Below are 15,124 nucleotides of genomic sequence, written 5' to 3' on the forward strand. Positions count from 1 at the left end.
CGGGGGTGGGACTCGAACCGGCGGTCCTGCCCGCGCCCGGCGGCCCGCGCGGGGCGGTCCCGCGGCGGCCAGTGGGAGCGCGGCTTGCTGGCAGGCGGGCGCGGCGCGGCCCGAGCGGCCATGGCGCGGGCGGGGCGGGCGGCGGCCGCGGGGCCGGGCGAGCCGCCGCGGGGCCGGCGGGGGAGCAACAGCCGCGGCCCCGCGGAGCGCCTGTAGCCGCCGCCGGGCCGCAGGCTGGCGAGCCGGGGCGCGCTGGCGGCGGCGGCGGCCGAGGAGAAGGAGGAGGAGGCGGGCGGGAGCCAGCCGCCGGCCGCGCCGCCGCCCCACAAGAGGATGAAGAAGCGGAAGGAGCTGAACGCCCTCATCGGCCTGGCCGCCGACGGCCGCAGGAAGAAGCCCGCCAAGAAGGGCTCGGGCCACCGGCTGCTGCGCACCGAGCCGCCCGCCTCCGACTCCGAGTCCAGCTCCGAGGACGACGAGTTCGCCGGGGCGCGGGGCCGCTGCGGAAAGTGAGTCCCGGGCCGGCGGGGCCCTGCTCGAACGGGTCCTGCCCCGGCTCCGCGGCGGGGCTGCGCTGCCTGCGGCCGGTCGGCTTCGCGGCTGGGGCTGTGAGGGGGCGCGTGGGGCTGGGGACTGCCAGGACACCCGGAGCGTGTCCGACCCCGCAGGTCGCCTGTCTGGGGACAGATGTATTATCGGGTCGCAGAGTGGCTTGGCTTGGAAGGGCCCTTAAAGATCATCTAGTTTCAAGCCACGGCTAGGGACAGCTCCCACTGGACCATCCTCTGGCTTTTTATTATTTTTTTTTTCTGTTTTGTGCTCCACGCAGCACAAGCCCTTGTGGACTGAACTTGGGGAGATGTTGGGCGCAGTTTCCCGTGTGTGTGTGTGCTCAGCCTGCGGGCTGGCACAGTGCTGCTTTTCTCGGGGACGTGCTGTGCTTTTGCCAGTAAATAAGCTTTTCAGTTAAGTAACAGCATTAATAATGGGCCTCTGTGCATACCTGAAGGTAGGCATGTCTCAGGGAAACCTGGGCTTTCACAATTTAGAACGCTCTAGAAGTAACATTGTGGTAATTCCTTGTCTCCGAGCGTGTTTTTCAAGCTATCAAGCAGATGTACCTGGCATAAGTTTATGTCGGCAGAGCAGGATATTTTAGTAAAGGAAACCTGACAGCTGCTTTTAAATATGCTAGATGTGCCTATTGAAGATAAACTGAATAGACAGTAACAGCCCTGACCTGACTTTATAGCTTTATTTACTCCTGAAAATGCTCTTTGTTAGTCCTTGCCAGCCAAAATGTGTGCGGTTAAAATGCTGTCCCTTACTTTGTAGCATTTAAAATAACACTTTTCTAGGCACCGCTGTATATTGACAAGCTGTTACTTTGTTTTCTGCAGGGGAGACTACCTGCGGTGCTGCAGGTTCTGTTACCCTTTATGTGCGTTTGTCATTCTTGCTGCTTGTGTGGTCGCATGTGTTGGCTTAGTCTGGATGCAGGTGGCTCTCAAGGAGGACTTGGATGCAATAAAGGAGAAGTTTCGAACTAGTAAGTATGAATGTAGCTACTATTTCACATTTTCTTTGGTTGCTTGCTCAGTCAAAGTCTGAAAATACTGAGTAGACAAATAACATCTGAATTGAGGAGTGCTCTGAGCCAAGAACAGAGAACCTTAGTGAATCTAAGGTGAATGCTAGATATTCTTGCCTGCTCTGTTTCTTTTGAGGAGCAGGGACACTGGACTGTGTGGGCCTGTAGTTGCTTGTGGATACATTTCTAAAATTCCTGACTTTGATCTTCAGAGTGCTCTCTTCCAAAGGACAAGTTCTGATCAGACCTGTCAAAGCAGTCTAGGGAATTCTAAAAAAAAAAAAAAAATTGGTCTTGTCTTGAGCTCTTTTAAAACCTCTGATACTTGCTATGGAATTCCTGCCATTTGAATGTTGCTTCAGTACTATATTTTCTCTCTGTATCCTCTGAATGTTTGTTTTGCTTGCACTGACCTGTTCTTGTTCAACTTTTACGTCAGATTACGTGTGGTGTGGAGCTAATACGTTTAGTACTTTGAAGTGTGGAGTTAAGATAAAGTGTTTTGCTTGTAAAGCTCAGGTTTTCTCTGTCCGTGTCAAGATTCCCATGCCAAGATTTTCAAGATAATAACTTCTGTAGGCTGAGGTATAACAAATGGTGATATGTGCATGTAAGGTGTGCTCTTGGCTCTCTGTACTTCACTTCTGGGCACAAGATGTGTTTTGGTGCCTTATGTTAGTAGTGTTTGAAATCCTGTGTAGATTAAAAAGGAGTTGTCTTGGTTGTGATAAAGGAGGCATTGAGGAAGTGTGTGTAGGAATTCTTTGGTGTTGGTTTTTGGGTGTTCCTGTTCAGAGTGTGAGGTGGGAGTTGTCTGCCAAGGTGGAACAGGCTGGCTGGGTGTGAGAGGCTTGCTGTCCACCCATTCTGCAGGATTCCTTCAGTTCCGGGTGCTGCTTTGTGGCTGTTTCTGTGTTCTGGGTCAGGACCTGCTGCTCTTCATGAACTGCTCCCCTTAAAGGGTGTGCTGCTGGTAAAAGTTTAGCACCAGGACAGCATTTGTTGGCTTTGGTGTGGCTAAGTTTCATCATTCCTGTTGGACACAGAGCTCTTTGTTACAGCAGCTGTTCTCCCTGTCTGGCAATTACAGATGGCCTTGTTTTCCTCTTAATAGCTCTGATAGAAAAGCTGTGCATTTAATGCTTTGCCTGGTGATAAACATGTCAGATTTCCTTGCCATCATAATACCATGCCTAGGAGCTGGATGGGAGTCTCATAATGAGGCACAGAATTTAAATACAACAACAAAAAAAGCAGGCAGCAAGAACAACCTGGTTCTCAAAGGTAACATTTTGCCTTGGTGAAGTGTGTGGGTGAACAGAGAAACAAAGGCAGGTGACCTCCATCTGTCATACAGCAAGTTTGGAAAAGGAACCTTTCTCTGAATCTTCATCCAGACTTTTTTCCCCATAAGAGCAGGTGTTTGTGACAGTATTTGGTATGTTCTGCCATCCTTTGCACAAAGTAAGCATGGGATGAGTGCTTTTTATAAACAAGATGTCTTTGCATCAAGTGTGTTTGGAACAGGAGGAAGTCATGGAGTGTTTTCCCTTCAGTTGTCAGCAGTGATGCTAAGAACACGGGGCATTTAACCTTCCTAGTGCTCCAAAAAACTCTTCAAGTGGAGTCCCACTGTTCACAGTGACAAAATGGAAAATAATTTGTCTACAAGAACCTATAAATACATGAGACTTAGTGTGAGCTGCTTGTGTCAAATGCACAAATTAGTTCTCAGTCTGTTTTGGCTAAAATACACCTTTCAAGGTCTTACCTACCCAGAAGCATTTGGACCTTGGGTGATCCAGTGCAGATTTCTTTGCACCTAGAAAGCATTTCTAGAATTTGCTTAAAGAGAAGTGAGGTGGGTTTCTGAATATGCACAGCTTTCCAGTTTTGTGTGTTTGGGCTTCTCCTTTTGACTGGATGGGTCACACTTGGAAGTTTATTCTGGGATCTGCCAGCTACACATCACACAGGTGCCACTGCTCTTGGCAGTCTGCTCTGAACAAGGGCTGATTGTTGTGGAGCTTTCCAGTGCTGCCTTACAGGGTGGACGTGCAGCTTTTGGAGAGCTCTGTCATCTTCATCTCAAAACCTTTGCTTGTTTGTTTCTCAGACCTAGGGATTTAGGATTGCCTCACAGCACAGCTAAACAGCTTAGTCACTGCAGGTCTGGAAGAGCTGCATTTCTGAGGCTCACTGGAGTTGCTTTGAGCTGCTTGTTTCCCCCTTCCTGTAATATTAATTGCAGTAATAACTGACTTAATTTCCAAGGACCTTGTTTACTGATTTGTTTACCAACAGGCATTAGTGCCTAAGCTTGTACATTATTTTTTCAGTTGTCTTTATGTCACACAGAGCAACTAATTACATTAATCTCCTTGGAATTCACTTCGTTGTCAGCAGCCCCTCTGCAGGCTTGAAAAGGACCCTGAGGTTCATTTCACCTGCCTCCTTTGCCCTGGGACTGTTGGCAACTCTTTATTCACAGGCCCATTACTATTTCATGTTCCCCTGTGGAGGTAATGCAAAATAACTGCACTAAATAAAGACCTACTGAGGTTTGCCAGAATGACAGGACTATGCAAAGTGTTAAATTTAGTACAGTCTCTCTGGGTTCTCTCTGCAGATATTGGTACTCTTAAAACAAAAAATAACTGTCATTCTGAGCACACACTGAATCCAGACTGGCAATAAACCTCTATATAGAAACTGTTATTGCCTTCTTTCACTGTTGTGGATGTTGCTGTTTGTAACTTATTTTATGCCTTTTAGTGTTGTTTGCCTGGATCTTTGTTTTGGTTTGCTTTTAATTATATTTTCATTCTTTTAGTGGAATCTAATCAAAAGACATCATTCCAAGAAATTCCTAAACTGAATGAAGATTTGGTGCAGAACCAAAAGCAGCTAGAACAAATTGAGACTGGAGAACTGGGCCTGAGTAAAATTTGGATCAATATCACAGAGATCAATAAACAGGTGAGAGGGAATCAGACCTTGGTTTTGAAAAATAATAAAATATTCCATTCAGTTCTTTTTAATGGAAATTAATTTTATCTAAGGACTTCTGTAGCCATATACATAGCTTTTATTTTTAAAGTTCAAGTAGAGTATAAACCTCATTATAAACAAGCAAAAAACAGCTTGAGCATCCAGCTGGGCTGGAGACTGATCAAAAGAGGAGAAATTGCATAACTGGTGGGGGGAGTTCAGGCAGAATTTAAAAGAACCCAAGAACTGTGCAATTCTTAATTTTCCTGCCAAATAATTGTGATGTTTATGATGAGAGATTTGACATTTCAAATTTCTGAGAGTGTTTTGGAAGTGTGGGGAAGAGTTACCTGCCTCAGAGCAAGCTCCTGTTGCTACAAACTAAGGCCCGGTGTTCTGTGATTATAAAAACTGCTAACACACACTCAGCCTCTGAGCTGGTGTAAATCTTGGCTCTGTTGGTGGGGTTAGAGCTAAGCCACTTAGCAGAGAGCTCTTTGCTCAGCTGCTCTATTAACTCACACTTCAAATGAGGCATCCAGCAAGGCTTTTACTGCAATTTCTGCCCTGCAGGGTAAAAGTTGAGCTGCTGACAGTGAATGGTATCAAGAGGTGTATGGTGGGGAGCTCTTCTTGACCCAGCTGCTCTGGTTTAATTTGTTAGAGTACTGAAGTTCCTGCTTAGATTGATTTTTCTTCAGTCCCTTGTGGTGGTTAAGTGCTTACTGGAGCACATCTGAAAATTTGATTTGCTTTCTTTAGCATCTCACTGTTTTAGCCACAGTTATTCAGGCTCTTCATGAGACTTAAAATGCTCTTATCTGCACCTGGCTGTTAAAGATACTTGCACGTGGTTCTTGCAGGTCCTCAGGTTACTTCAGGGTCTGGTTACACTCTGAGCCAGATCTTCAGGGGATCAACATTTTCTTGCTGTTTTTTTTTATCTGTGAATTGTTGGGATGTGCTGCTGGGAATAATCTCAGCTGGTGTTCACAGCTGTGAGCTAGAAAATCTGCATGCCAGCTGGTTTGCATTGACCTAATGTAAAATTAGGATCTTTTCCTCAGCTTTTAAAAAACAACTTTGTTTTTTAACCAGAAGAAAGTGAATTTTAGTCTGTTCCACTTGTGTAGCAGAGGGTTTGGATGATGGGTGCAGCTTTGCCATCACTCAGCTGGAGAGGTTGCATGCCTTTGCTGGGTTTTGCCAGACAAGTTTCATTGCTAAATACAGAAGTGGGTGATGGTTTCCTGTACATGAAGACTTCTTGCACAATTCTTTGAGTCTTTCTTGGGCATCAGCCTCTCTCTAGGAGGATGAATGTAAAATTGGCAGAGGTTACCTTACTGAAAGGAAGGGTTTTCTGTAGCTTTCATTTGGTTTTAAAAAATAGTTAAATAAAAACTTGCTCTTTTGTAAGAGGCAGAATATTTTTAATGTAGCCTAGGCAAGATTTCTAACCTAGAGGGAGGAGTGGGTTTTGTGTGCACATGTATAATTTTGTATTGCCTTATGTTTTAATGTTTCACATTAAGCCATCATTATTGGGGGAGGTCAGGATCAGGATTGTGTTGCCTAATTCTAAGTACTCCTTTTTGGTTTTAGATATCACTATTAACCTCAACAGTAAATCATCTCAAAAACAATATAAAATCTGCTGCTGACCTGATTTCTCTTCCCCTCACAGTAGAGAAACTTCAGAAGGTAAGTTCTGTAAATGTGCCTATCACTAAATGTGTTCTGTGTGTTAAGCTGCCCTGAGCTCTTGGGGACAGCACTGACAGCAGGAGCTACCTGAGTTGCAAGGAATATTTGTCTTTAAAATTTGACTTCATAAATTGTATGGTCCTAGCTAAAAAATGTAAAGGCTTTGTTATCCCTTTTGGAGATGCATTTGTTTGTATTGTGCTGTCCCATTGGAGCTGATCTTTCTGATTACTTTCTTTCAAGTTGCTAATCTTAATATCATGTGAGACACTTGGAAAAAGTTTTATAAAAAACTTTAAATTGGAAAATGAAATGTTTTCTGTTAATACAATGTCTGACTGTGTGCCTTACTGAGCATTCTTTACCAAAGAACTGTCCTGTTTATTTAGGTTAAAAGAATGGCTTCTTGAAATGTACCTGGTTATTCCATGGCAGTTCTGTTTATGTAGCAATAAACATTTATGTTGGGCTAACACCTAATGTTAGTCCAGTCTTTGTGGCTTGATGGGTTGCCACATCTCATTTCCTATCCCTACAAAATTAATGTATAATTAACAAGATAGTGAGTGACATGCAAAGCAATGAGTGTGGTGTGGCTGATGGGGCTGCCAGGATTTCTTTTTCTGGGAGGAGTACAAAGCTGTTTCCTAAGCTCCTTATTTGCTGCTACAAGCAGGCTGGATTTTCACTGTGTCCTGGTCAGAAGCAAGTCTGAAGGCATGTTGCTGTCAGGAGGAGTGTGGCCAGCAGACCAGGGCAGTGATTGTCCTGTACTGGGCATTGCTGAGGCCACACCTGAAATCCTGTGCCCAGGTCTGGGCCCCTCAGTTCAGGAAGGGCATTGAGGGGCTGGAGAGTGTCCAGAGAGGAGCTGGGCAAGGGTCTGAGGAGGAGCAGCTGGGGGTGTTTAGCTTGGAGAAAAGGAGGCTCAGGGGGGACCTTATCACTCTCCACAGCTCCCTGAAAGGAGGTTGCAGCCAGGTGGGGGGGTCAGGCTGTTCTCTCAAGTGACAAGAGGAAATAACCTAAAGCTGTGCTGGTGGAGGTGTAGATTGGATTACAGGAAAAATTTCTTCACTGAATAGTTTGTCAAACACTGGCTGCCCAGGGAGCTACTGCAGTTGCCATCCCTGAGGATATTTAAAGGGCATGGATAGGAGCTTGGGGACATGGATTAGTAGTAGGCTTGGCATTGCTGAGTTAACAGCTGGACTCAGTCTTAGAGGTCATTGCCAGCCTAAGTGATCCTATGACAAGATTACCTTTCTTATGTGGGATTTGGTTATCTTGAGCCTTTTTCCTTGTAGGTACCATTCCCGGAAATAAAGATGCTTGCTGGTGTTAAAATCCTGAGGGATTACTGAGGGAATTCCTCTTGGGCAGTGGCTTTTGTTCCTGGTGCTCAAGGTGTCCTGAGGTCCTCCAGGGCACAGGTTGCATTGGGTGTAGTTTGCAGTTTTGAGTGCATAAAAACTTCCAAATTCTTCAAAGTTATGTGCCTGATTTTGTTTCACTAACAAAATGTTGTGTTTAACTGATTGGTACTTTGGGACAGTGCAGTTTGGGGAAGGCTGAGCTTACTATCATCTTTTCTATTGCAGACTGTAGCCAACATAGGTAGCACCCTTACTAGTGTGGCTCATGATGTTGAAAATATACAGACAGCTATTGAGGAATACAAGAAATCCATAGAAATACTCCAGAATGACGTGGTAAGAAAAATACACTGCTTTCACACTAATATGAAGCAAGTTAAAAGAAATGCTTGAATTTTGGGGATGTCAGAATATTGATATAGTTTGTTGGTTGGATTAAGTATCTCTATTAGGATGAAATGACTGACTGTCTTCAGCAGAAACTACTCACTATGTTTATCCTGACCTCTCACTTGGTATTATTGAACCAATAATTACAGTTTTTCAGCTAAACTGCAGTACAAGAATTCTCTCAGATAAAATCTGAATTAGACACATAATTAAGCTTGATTCAGTCAGTGGGTGCTCTGAAAACATTGCAGATATGGCAGCATGTATGGTAGCAGTGAAATGTGTATCATAATACTTCATTAAATGGGGAAGAGTTAATTAGGGGGTTTAATGAAAATAAATTTGGACCTTAAGTGTTTAACTATTAGCCTAGTTAAGATACTGCATGCACAGCAGACTGAGTGACTGTACTTGTAACAAAACATCCTTAGCTACAGTCTGCCAGTTATTAAACACTTATTCACAGGGATTTTGTAACACAATTTTCTTCTTCTTTCCTTAGAAGGAATTAAAACAGCTGCCTTCACTTCCCTCCACTGTTGTGCCAAGGACTGAGGGAAATCAGACAGAATACTGTAAAAAGGTATTTTTCTCCCTTGTATAAGGAATTTTGGTACAAGTGTCATGGATGTGTGACTTACCCACGTGTTTTGCAGTACTGTAGTGTGCAAAAAGTGTGGTTTTTATCAAGATAATGCAGATAGCATGCTTTAAAGCTAATAATAAGATAATTTTGCTCTAATTTGTTCCTGTGTATGTGCAAACAGGAAAGTGCCCTGGTCTGAGAGAGGGGTATTTTGTGTTCTGACTGGGTTAGTAGTAAAAAGAGTGAAACCAATATCTGACTAATTATAGGTGTGCTTTGCTAAAGTAAATGAAAATAAGTTAAAGGCTTTTAGTGGAGTGGATTTTATGGCAGGTATTTGCTAATCTGAGCAAACTTGGGAGTGGCATGTACTGAGTCACACTGTAATGAGGTGTGGAAAACAGTAATTCAGCAACCAAAAAAAAATTAAAAGGTTAATGTGTAGGTGTTCAGCTGAATAGGTTGGAAGAGAATGACTGCATTTACTTACATTTAATACAGTCAATATCTTCCTCAAAAATAAATCCTGTATATAAATATGCCGAGTACATGCTTTCTTGGGAAAAATCATTGTTGTGCTTACAAAGCTTGACCTGGAAAATGCGATGAATAGGCTTTCTGTGTTCACTGCACAGCTGAAGTGATTATATTAGCAACAAAGAGGTTAGCCCTGGGGAAGAATCTCAGTTTCAAACTTTTATAAAGTTAGAATAACTTTCTGGAAGCTTCCAGTTGGATGTTTTCAGTGGTGTCAGAGGAGAGCCAGCCTGAAGCCTGCCCAGTTAAACTGGGTCAGTCGTGTTGTTAATAGCAGGAGTTGCTGCAGAGGTTGGGTAAACTGACACAAGCTCTGTTTATATTTCAGGAAAGCCAGGCACTGCATGCAGCTTTGGAACAGCTAAATAATACTGTAGTGGTGTACCAAAAGTTGAATGACATCAAGCTTCTAAATGTGGATTCAGCCATTGGCAACCTCAGCCGGAAAGTTACGCTGTTGGAAAACTCTCCCCTGGTTGTGAAAAACCCGGACAAAAGAGAGAATTCATCCACCATCGTGGTAAGGGTTTGGTGGCTCAGGTTGTCTCCTCAGGCTGCTACTTCCCTTACACTGCAGATACAGCTCTTCAGAGCTAACTCAAGAAAATGTCAGAGTGAAACTTGAGATACTTAGGAGTTCATTTAAAAAAGGCTGGAGTTTGTTCCTGAACAGATAGCCAGCATTAAGAGTGTCTCAGAAGCAGTATTTACTTTCTTTCCTGCAGTATCTACAGGAAAGTGTCCAAAATACTGTGACATTTAAGAATTGGATGGTTGTTTTATGAGGCAGGATTCACAAACTGAGCTATGTTTCAGGAATCACTCTGGCATAGATATGTTAAGACCCACTGAGGGGCTAAGTGAGACTCTGCATTTGTTCAACAGTGGTTAAATTCTAAAAAAAACCAGTAATAAAAAAACCTTATAAATAAGTTCATAAATTCTCCTTCATAAATTCTTCCAATGTTTTCTGTTGGCCACACTGGGGTCAGTCTGTGAGAGCATGTTCTGTATGTTTAACAATAAAGGCACATGCTGACGTTGCTGTGGTAAATTATATAACCCATTTTTATGACTTCATGTTTATTCTATAATCTATCTGCCCTGGCTTATCTCTGCTTAATGTTTGCCAAATTTGAAAGAAACTCTGTTGTAGAAAATAAAAAGCACATGAGTAAACTCTCCTCTGTTTTTTCTCTAGGGGAATAATGCAACTACCTCTCTAAATGTGGAAAATGAAGATCAACTAGATAGTGAAACTCAGTCAAAAAAAGAACTGAAGGTAAAGTAAAGAAATACAAATTACACTGGATTAGTAGAGCATGTAATTGTCTTTCTAAAGATGTTTTAAATGGACCTTAATTGAGCAAAGGTCTGCAAAGAGGCACTAATGGAGTCAAGGACTTGCTGAGAGCCCCTCTCAGTTATGTTCCATCACTGGCTGGGAGTGAGTACAACTGAATGGCCAAACTGTGGGCTTGGCCTAGGAGGTGATGCTGCTGAGTTTAGTTTCTTCTGCTGGAAAGAAGATGGGTGAGTGAGCAGGCTGCACTGTCATTTCTGGGCTTGTACTGATGTGAACTCAACCTGTCCTTGGGAATATTCCAATTAATAGAGTAAGGGAGCTGCAGATTAAAAAATATGGTTGTTTTATTTTAGCAGAGATGCAGTGGCTCCTGCACAAAGGCATTCACTAGTGCAGACAAACCTTTGAAACAATGATGCAGTTTAGTTAATGTGTAAGTGCTCACTCCCAAGTATGCTTGACTGTTTTATATTACACCTTTCCAGTCTCTTGCTCTTTCCTGTAGGAAATACAGAAAGTAAACATCAGATGCTTTTGAAATGAGTGTATGCAAAATAATTGACTGTTTTTCAGGTTGAGGTACTGATTCTGCTGTTTTCCTACAGACCATGTGAATGTATTAATTGTATCTTCCTATAGATTATTTATTTATTGTTTTAAAATCTTGTTTATAATTTTAAACTTGATCAGCCTGGATACCTCAAAGCCAGTCAGAAGTGCTGACATATTTTAAATTACTACCTTTTCTGGTCTTCTGCATTTACTGTAGAGGTGCATTTAAAGATTTTTTTTTTTTGGCACATATGCAGGAAGCAGGAACTACTAGAGATCCTCAGGTATCAAAACTAAAAGAGACTCTTCAGCTGATCAGTGCTCTCACAAGCAAGTCAGAAAATGACAGACCCATTGAGGCATCAAAGAATGGTAAGAATACCTTGTAACAGTAATCCATAAACCTGGAGCTTCCCTGTGTAATTCAAAGAATTACTAATTAAGGTGGATAATTAGACTGTTCCTTAATATTTTGATGAAGGCTTTTTAGTTAAAGTGGTAGGAAACTGATGTTGCTAAAACAGAAAACTGTGTATGACTCCAAAAGTTTGAAGGTGAATTAAAAGGTGTATGGCAGGATTCACGTGGATCAATAGCTGGTATTTGAGGGCAGGCAGTGATTAACTAAAACTTTATACCCAGTAACATCTGGTTTTGCTTTTTCAAAATGTAAGTGTGACAGAGAGGAGAGGTGTCTGCCTCTGCTGACTTCAGTTCTGCACTTGGCTGAACATCAGATTTTTTAATACTTCATTACAATAGAACTGTGCTGCTTGTTCTTTCCAAGCAGGTGCTTGGAAACCTACACCTTGTTGTTGGGGAATGTTGGTATTGATAAGGTGAAAGCAACCCAGATGCAATTTGCTTAATGAAGCTTCTGCAGCACCCTCAGAGTGGGGAGCAGAAAACACTCCCAAGTCATTCTTTTTATGGGAGTTTATAAATAGTAAGTAAATAAACACCTCCTAGTACAGAATGAAAGATTAAAGCTGTGTGATTGTTCTTTCAATTAAAGCAAAAAAGGACAACACTGCTACATTCTGAAATATTGCAGCTACAATATTGCTACATTCTAAAATATTCTTATCCCATGGAGCTGCTGTGATTTAAAAAAATCACTTTTGTTGGATTTTTATTTGGTTTAGGTAGCTGTAATTCTGTGGAATTAGTAAGACTAATAGAAATTTTTTTGTAACAGTTGAAGGTAGTCAGACTACTACAGCAAAGCCCACAGACCTTTCAAGGGTGGCTTCAAGGTCAGCTGGTGACAACACAGAGAGAAATGGGCAGCTGAGCCATCTGTCCTTGCCAGGAATTTCCAGCATCGAAGGTATGTCCATTTTGGGCTGACCTTTTCTTCTGAGTATTTCATGTAGATGTTTAGGAGAGGATAAGTATAAACATTCTGGGAGGTGTGAGGTCAATTTTAAAAGCTTGAGGATAATGTTGTTTTTTTTTTAAGCAATTAAGAAAAAAACTGAAAGAAAAGCATGTAAAAGAAAAGAAAGTGATTTTTAAGCAGGAGTGTGCATTATTAGTGAATTATAATTGTTTTGAGTACCAAAGTATTACACTGAGTGCTCCAGAGACTGGGAGGAAAGTCAAGGGCAGAATTAACATGCTGAAGGAAACAGAAGTAGCTATGAGTATGTATGTTCTGGGGCTTTTTTCTGGTCTGTATTTTTTTTCCAAGAGAACACTGCCTGGTCAGATGAATAGTTTCTGGATCTTGCTGTTCAGTCTCTTCAGCTCCTGAAAGGGCAACTCTTTGCATCAGGAAGTGAATAGACACTTTTCCCTTTATATCATCTATCCTGTTGGTATAGCAACAGTCATTCAGAGCTTGCTTTTGTGGGGGATAACTGCATCTGTATGCAGTTAGTGGTTGTAAAATGGGCTGTTAGTTGTAGCCCAAAATGGGGATTACTTTCTTCAGATTTAGTGTAATTTAATCGAGAAATGTTCATGCTTTATTCTGCTAAACTGTTACCAGCAGCTTGTGACAACGCAGGAGGCAAGCTCCTCACTCAGAGATGCTGTTTGTAATCACTGGGTGCTAAGAGACAGTGCTGTAAAACTGGGAAGGCAGCTTATAGGATATTCCTGTGGGTTTAGAGGAGCTGTTTCTTAGTCCTTGTTCTCTTTGCAGATCTTCAGAAACTGTTTGAAAAAGCACCTGCAGATGCTGATGGAAAACTCTCTTACAAAGACCTTCAAAAGCTGTTTGGCTCCACAGCCCAAGAATCAGAGAGCTTTAAGGAGTTTGACACAGATGGAGATGAGAAATACACACTAAAAGAACTGAGATCAGCATTAGGTCTATAGGGTGTATGTTTAGGAATGTGATATTGGTGGATGTTACTGTAGCTAAAGGAAGCTACAGACATGAAAATCAATGGCTGCACTTTCCCAGTGTTTGACTGATCTTTGGAGCTAAATTACTGTACACATTGCCACCTCTTTTTCAGTTGCATTTATTGAAAAGAAATTTACAAATTTATATGTCAATAGGACATAATATTGGGACTTTGTTAAAATCAAGAAAATTCCCAAACTTGGAAACATTTTCCTCTCGTTATTTCCTTTTCAAGGGAGTTATTGCTTATAATTTAAAATGTGTACATACTAAAATAAAACTATGGTTTTATATTTCACTGAAATTTGCCTTAAATTAGAGAGCTGCACTTTATGTAGAGCAGAAGGGAAATCTGTCTTGTGAAGATGGGCTGCTTCTGCTTGTAAATATTTGAGATAGAGTAAATTATGCATATTTAAGGACAAGTTGTGTCAGGGGCTGTGTTGGTAGTAATCTGTTTATAATGAGAGACTGAGCCTGGAATGGAGGTTTAAGAGATTCAGCTAAATTTCTGATTTTTACTAACTATATCCATGAATAAATTTGGCCTCAGAGGAAAGCAGGAGGGGTAAGTCCTGCCCATCTATAGCAGGATGTATTTTTAAAGGGAAGAGTTGAAAGTGTTTTTATATCATGAGCCTACAGGAGCAATTAACTTGCTGAGTGCTTGAGTTTTCACTTCAGCGTTGTTTAGGCTTTGCTGTGTTGCATTCAGATTATATTTTGTGAGATGAGCCTGTCTATTTATTTTTTTTAAATGAACATATTTAATAGCTTTAATAGATGCTTAAGAGGTAAAAGCCTCCAGTGCAGCCTGCTGAGCAGCACCTGAGCAGTTCATATCTCAGTGGTGCTCTGGTACACTCCAGGAGTGTGAGCAGGTGGGAAGGCCCAGAGAACACTTGGGAGCTCTTTCCTGGCTATTGTGACCGTGATCCCTTCTTGGTACCTTTATTTTTTGTCTCCTTGCCAGCAGAAGGATGTAAAAAGCTGTGTAGGCATGTGCAATCCCATCATCATTCTGTACTGACACATGGTTTGTAAGTGAGGTTTCCTTACTCTAAAGGAACTTAGATCATAGTAGTGGATCTAAACACAGAGTGTATTTATCACCTTCTGGAACATTGAAAAATTACTTTTGCAGAGGGGATTCTCTTGCAGGGTAGATGAGGGCCAAGTTGGGTAATTGTGCTCACAAATATCGCTGATCTTGTTAAGAGTTTTTTGCATGATTAGTGAGTTGAAATTTCCCACCTCGCTGAAACATCAGCTTATGAGGAAGTCAGTTCATAAATGTTGACTTTTATATTACTTTAGACTGGATGTTTTATCAATAATTGTATTTTGGAAGTATGAATCAGCAAAGGAATGTACAAATTGGAGCCCTGTTACCCATTTCCTAGGCTTCTTTCACTGTTGCTCTTCTATCCTGTTTGGGTAATGCAGATGCCACCCAGTACCAAAATGCTTTTGATGTGACATTTGAAAACACCGTATTTAAAAACAAAACCAAACCAAACAACCTTGGCTTCAGAGAGCCAACACTTGCTTCTTGCCACTTCCCATACCCTTTTATACATTACTGTATAAATCCTTAACCAAATAAAGAAAAAAAAAGCAATAAAATGTAACCATTCTGATATTTTATTTGTACATAATGTATCATAGCCATATGCCAGAGTTTGCAAAATATTTTTGGAAGTTTATTTGTATGAAATTTAACTTTATCTTA

The 15,124-nt window shown here is 41.8% G+C and overlaps 1 protein-coding gene across 1 annotated transcript; it reads left to right on the top strand.

The window, feature by feature from the left end:
• Nucleotides 1–96: 96 nt before the first annotated feature.
• EFCAB14 (EF-hand calcium binding domain 14) lies at nucleotides 97–15,034 on the top strand. The gene is made up of 11 exons (XM_074545847.1): nucleotides 97–509; nucleotides 1,401–1,549; nucleotides 4,425–4,570; nucleotides 6,188–6,286; nucleotides 7,891–8,001; nucleotides 8,558–8,638; nucleotides 9,507–9,698; nucleotides 10,380–10,460; nucleotides 11,294–11,408; nucleotides 12,235–12,366; nucleotides 13,186–15,034. Exons 1-11 carry the CDS (start codon nucleotides 334–336, stop codon nucleotides 13,359–13,361), a joined length of 1,458 nt encoding a protein of 485 aa, XP_074401948.1. The 5' UTR covers nucleotides 97–333; the 3' UTR covers nucleotides 13,362–15,034.
• Nucleotides 15,035–15,124: the final 90 nt, after the last annotated feature.

The sequence above is a fragment of the Zonotrichia albicollis genome, chromosome 8, assembly GCF_047830755.1.
Source record: "Zonotrichia albicollis isolate bZonAlb1 chromosome 8, bZonAlb1.hap1, whole genome shotgun sequence".
NCBI classification, from domain to species: domain Eukaryota; kingdom Metazoa; phylum Chordata; class Aves; order Passeriformes; family Passerellidae; genus Zonotrichia; species Zonotrichia albicollis.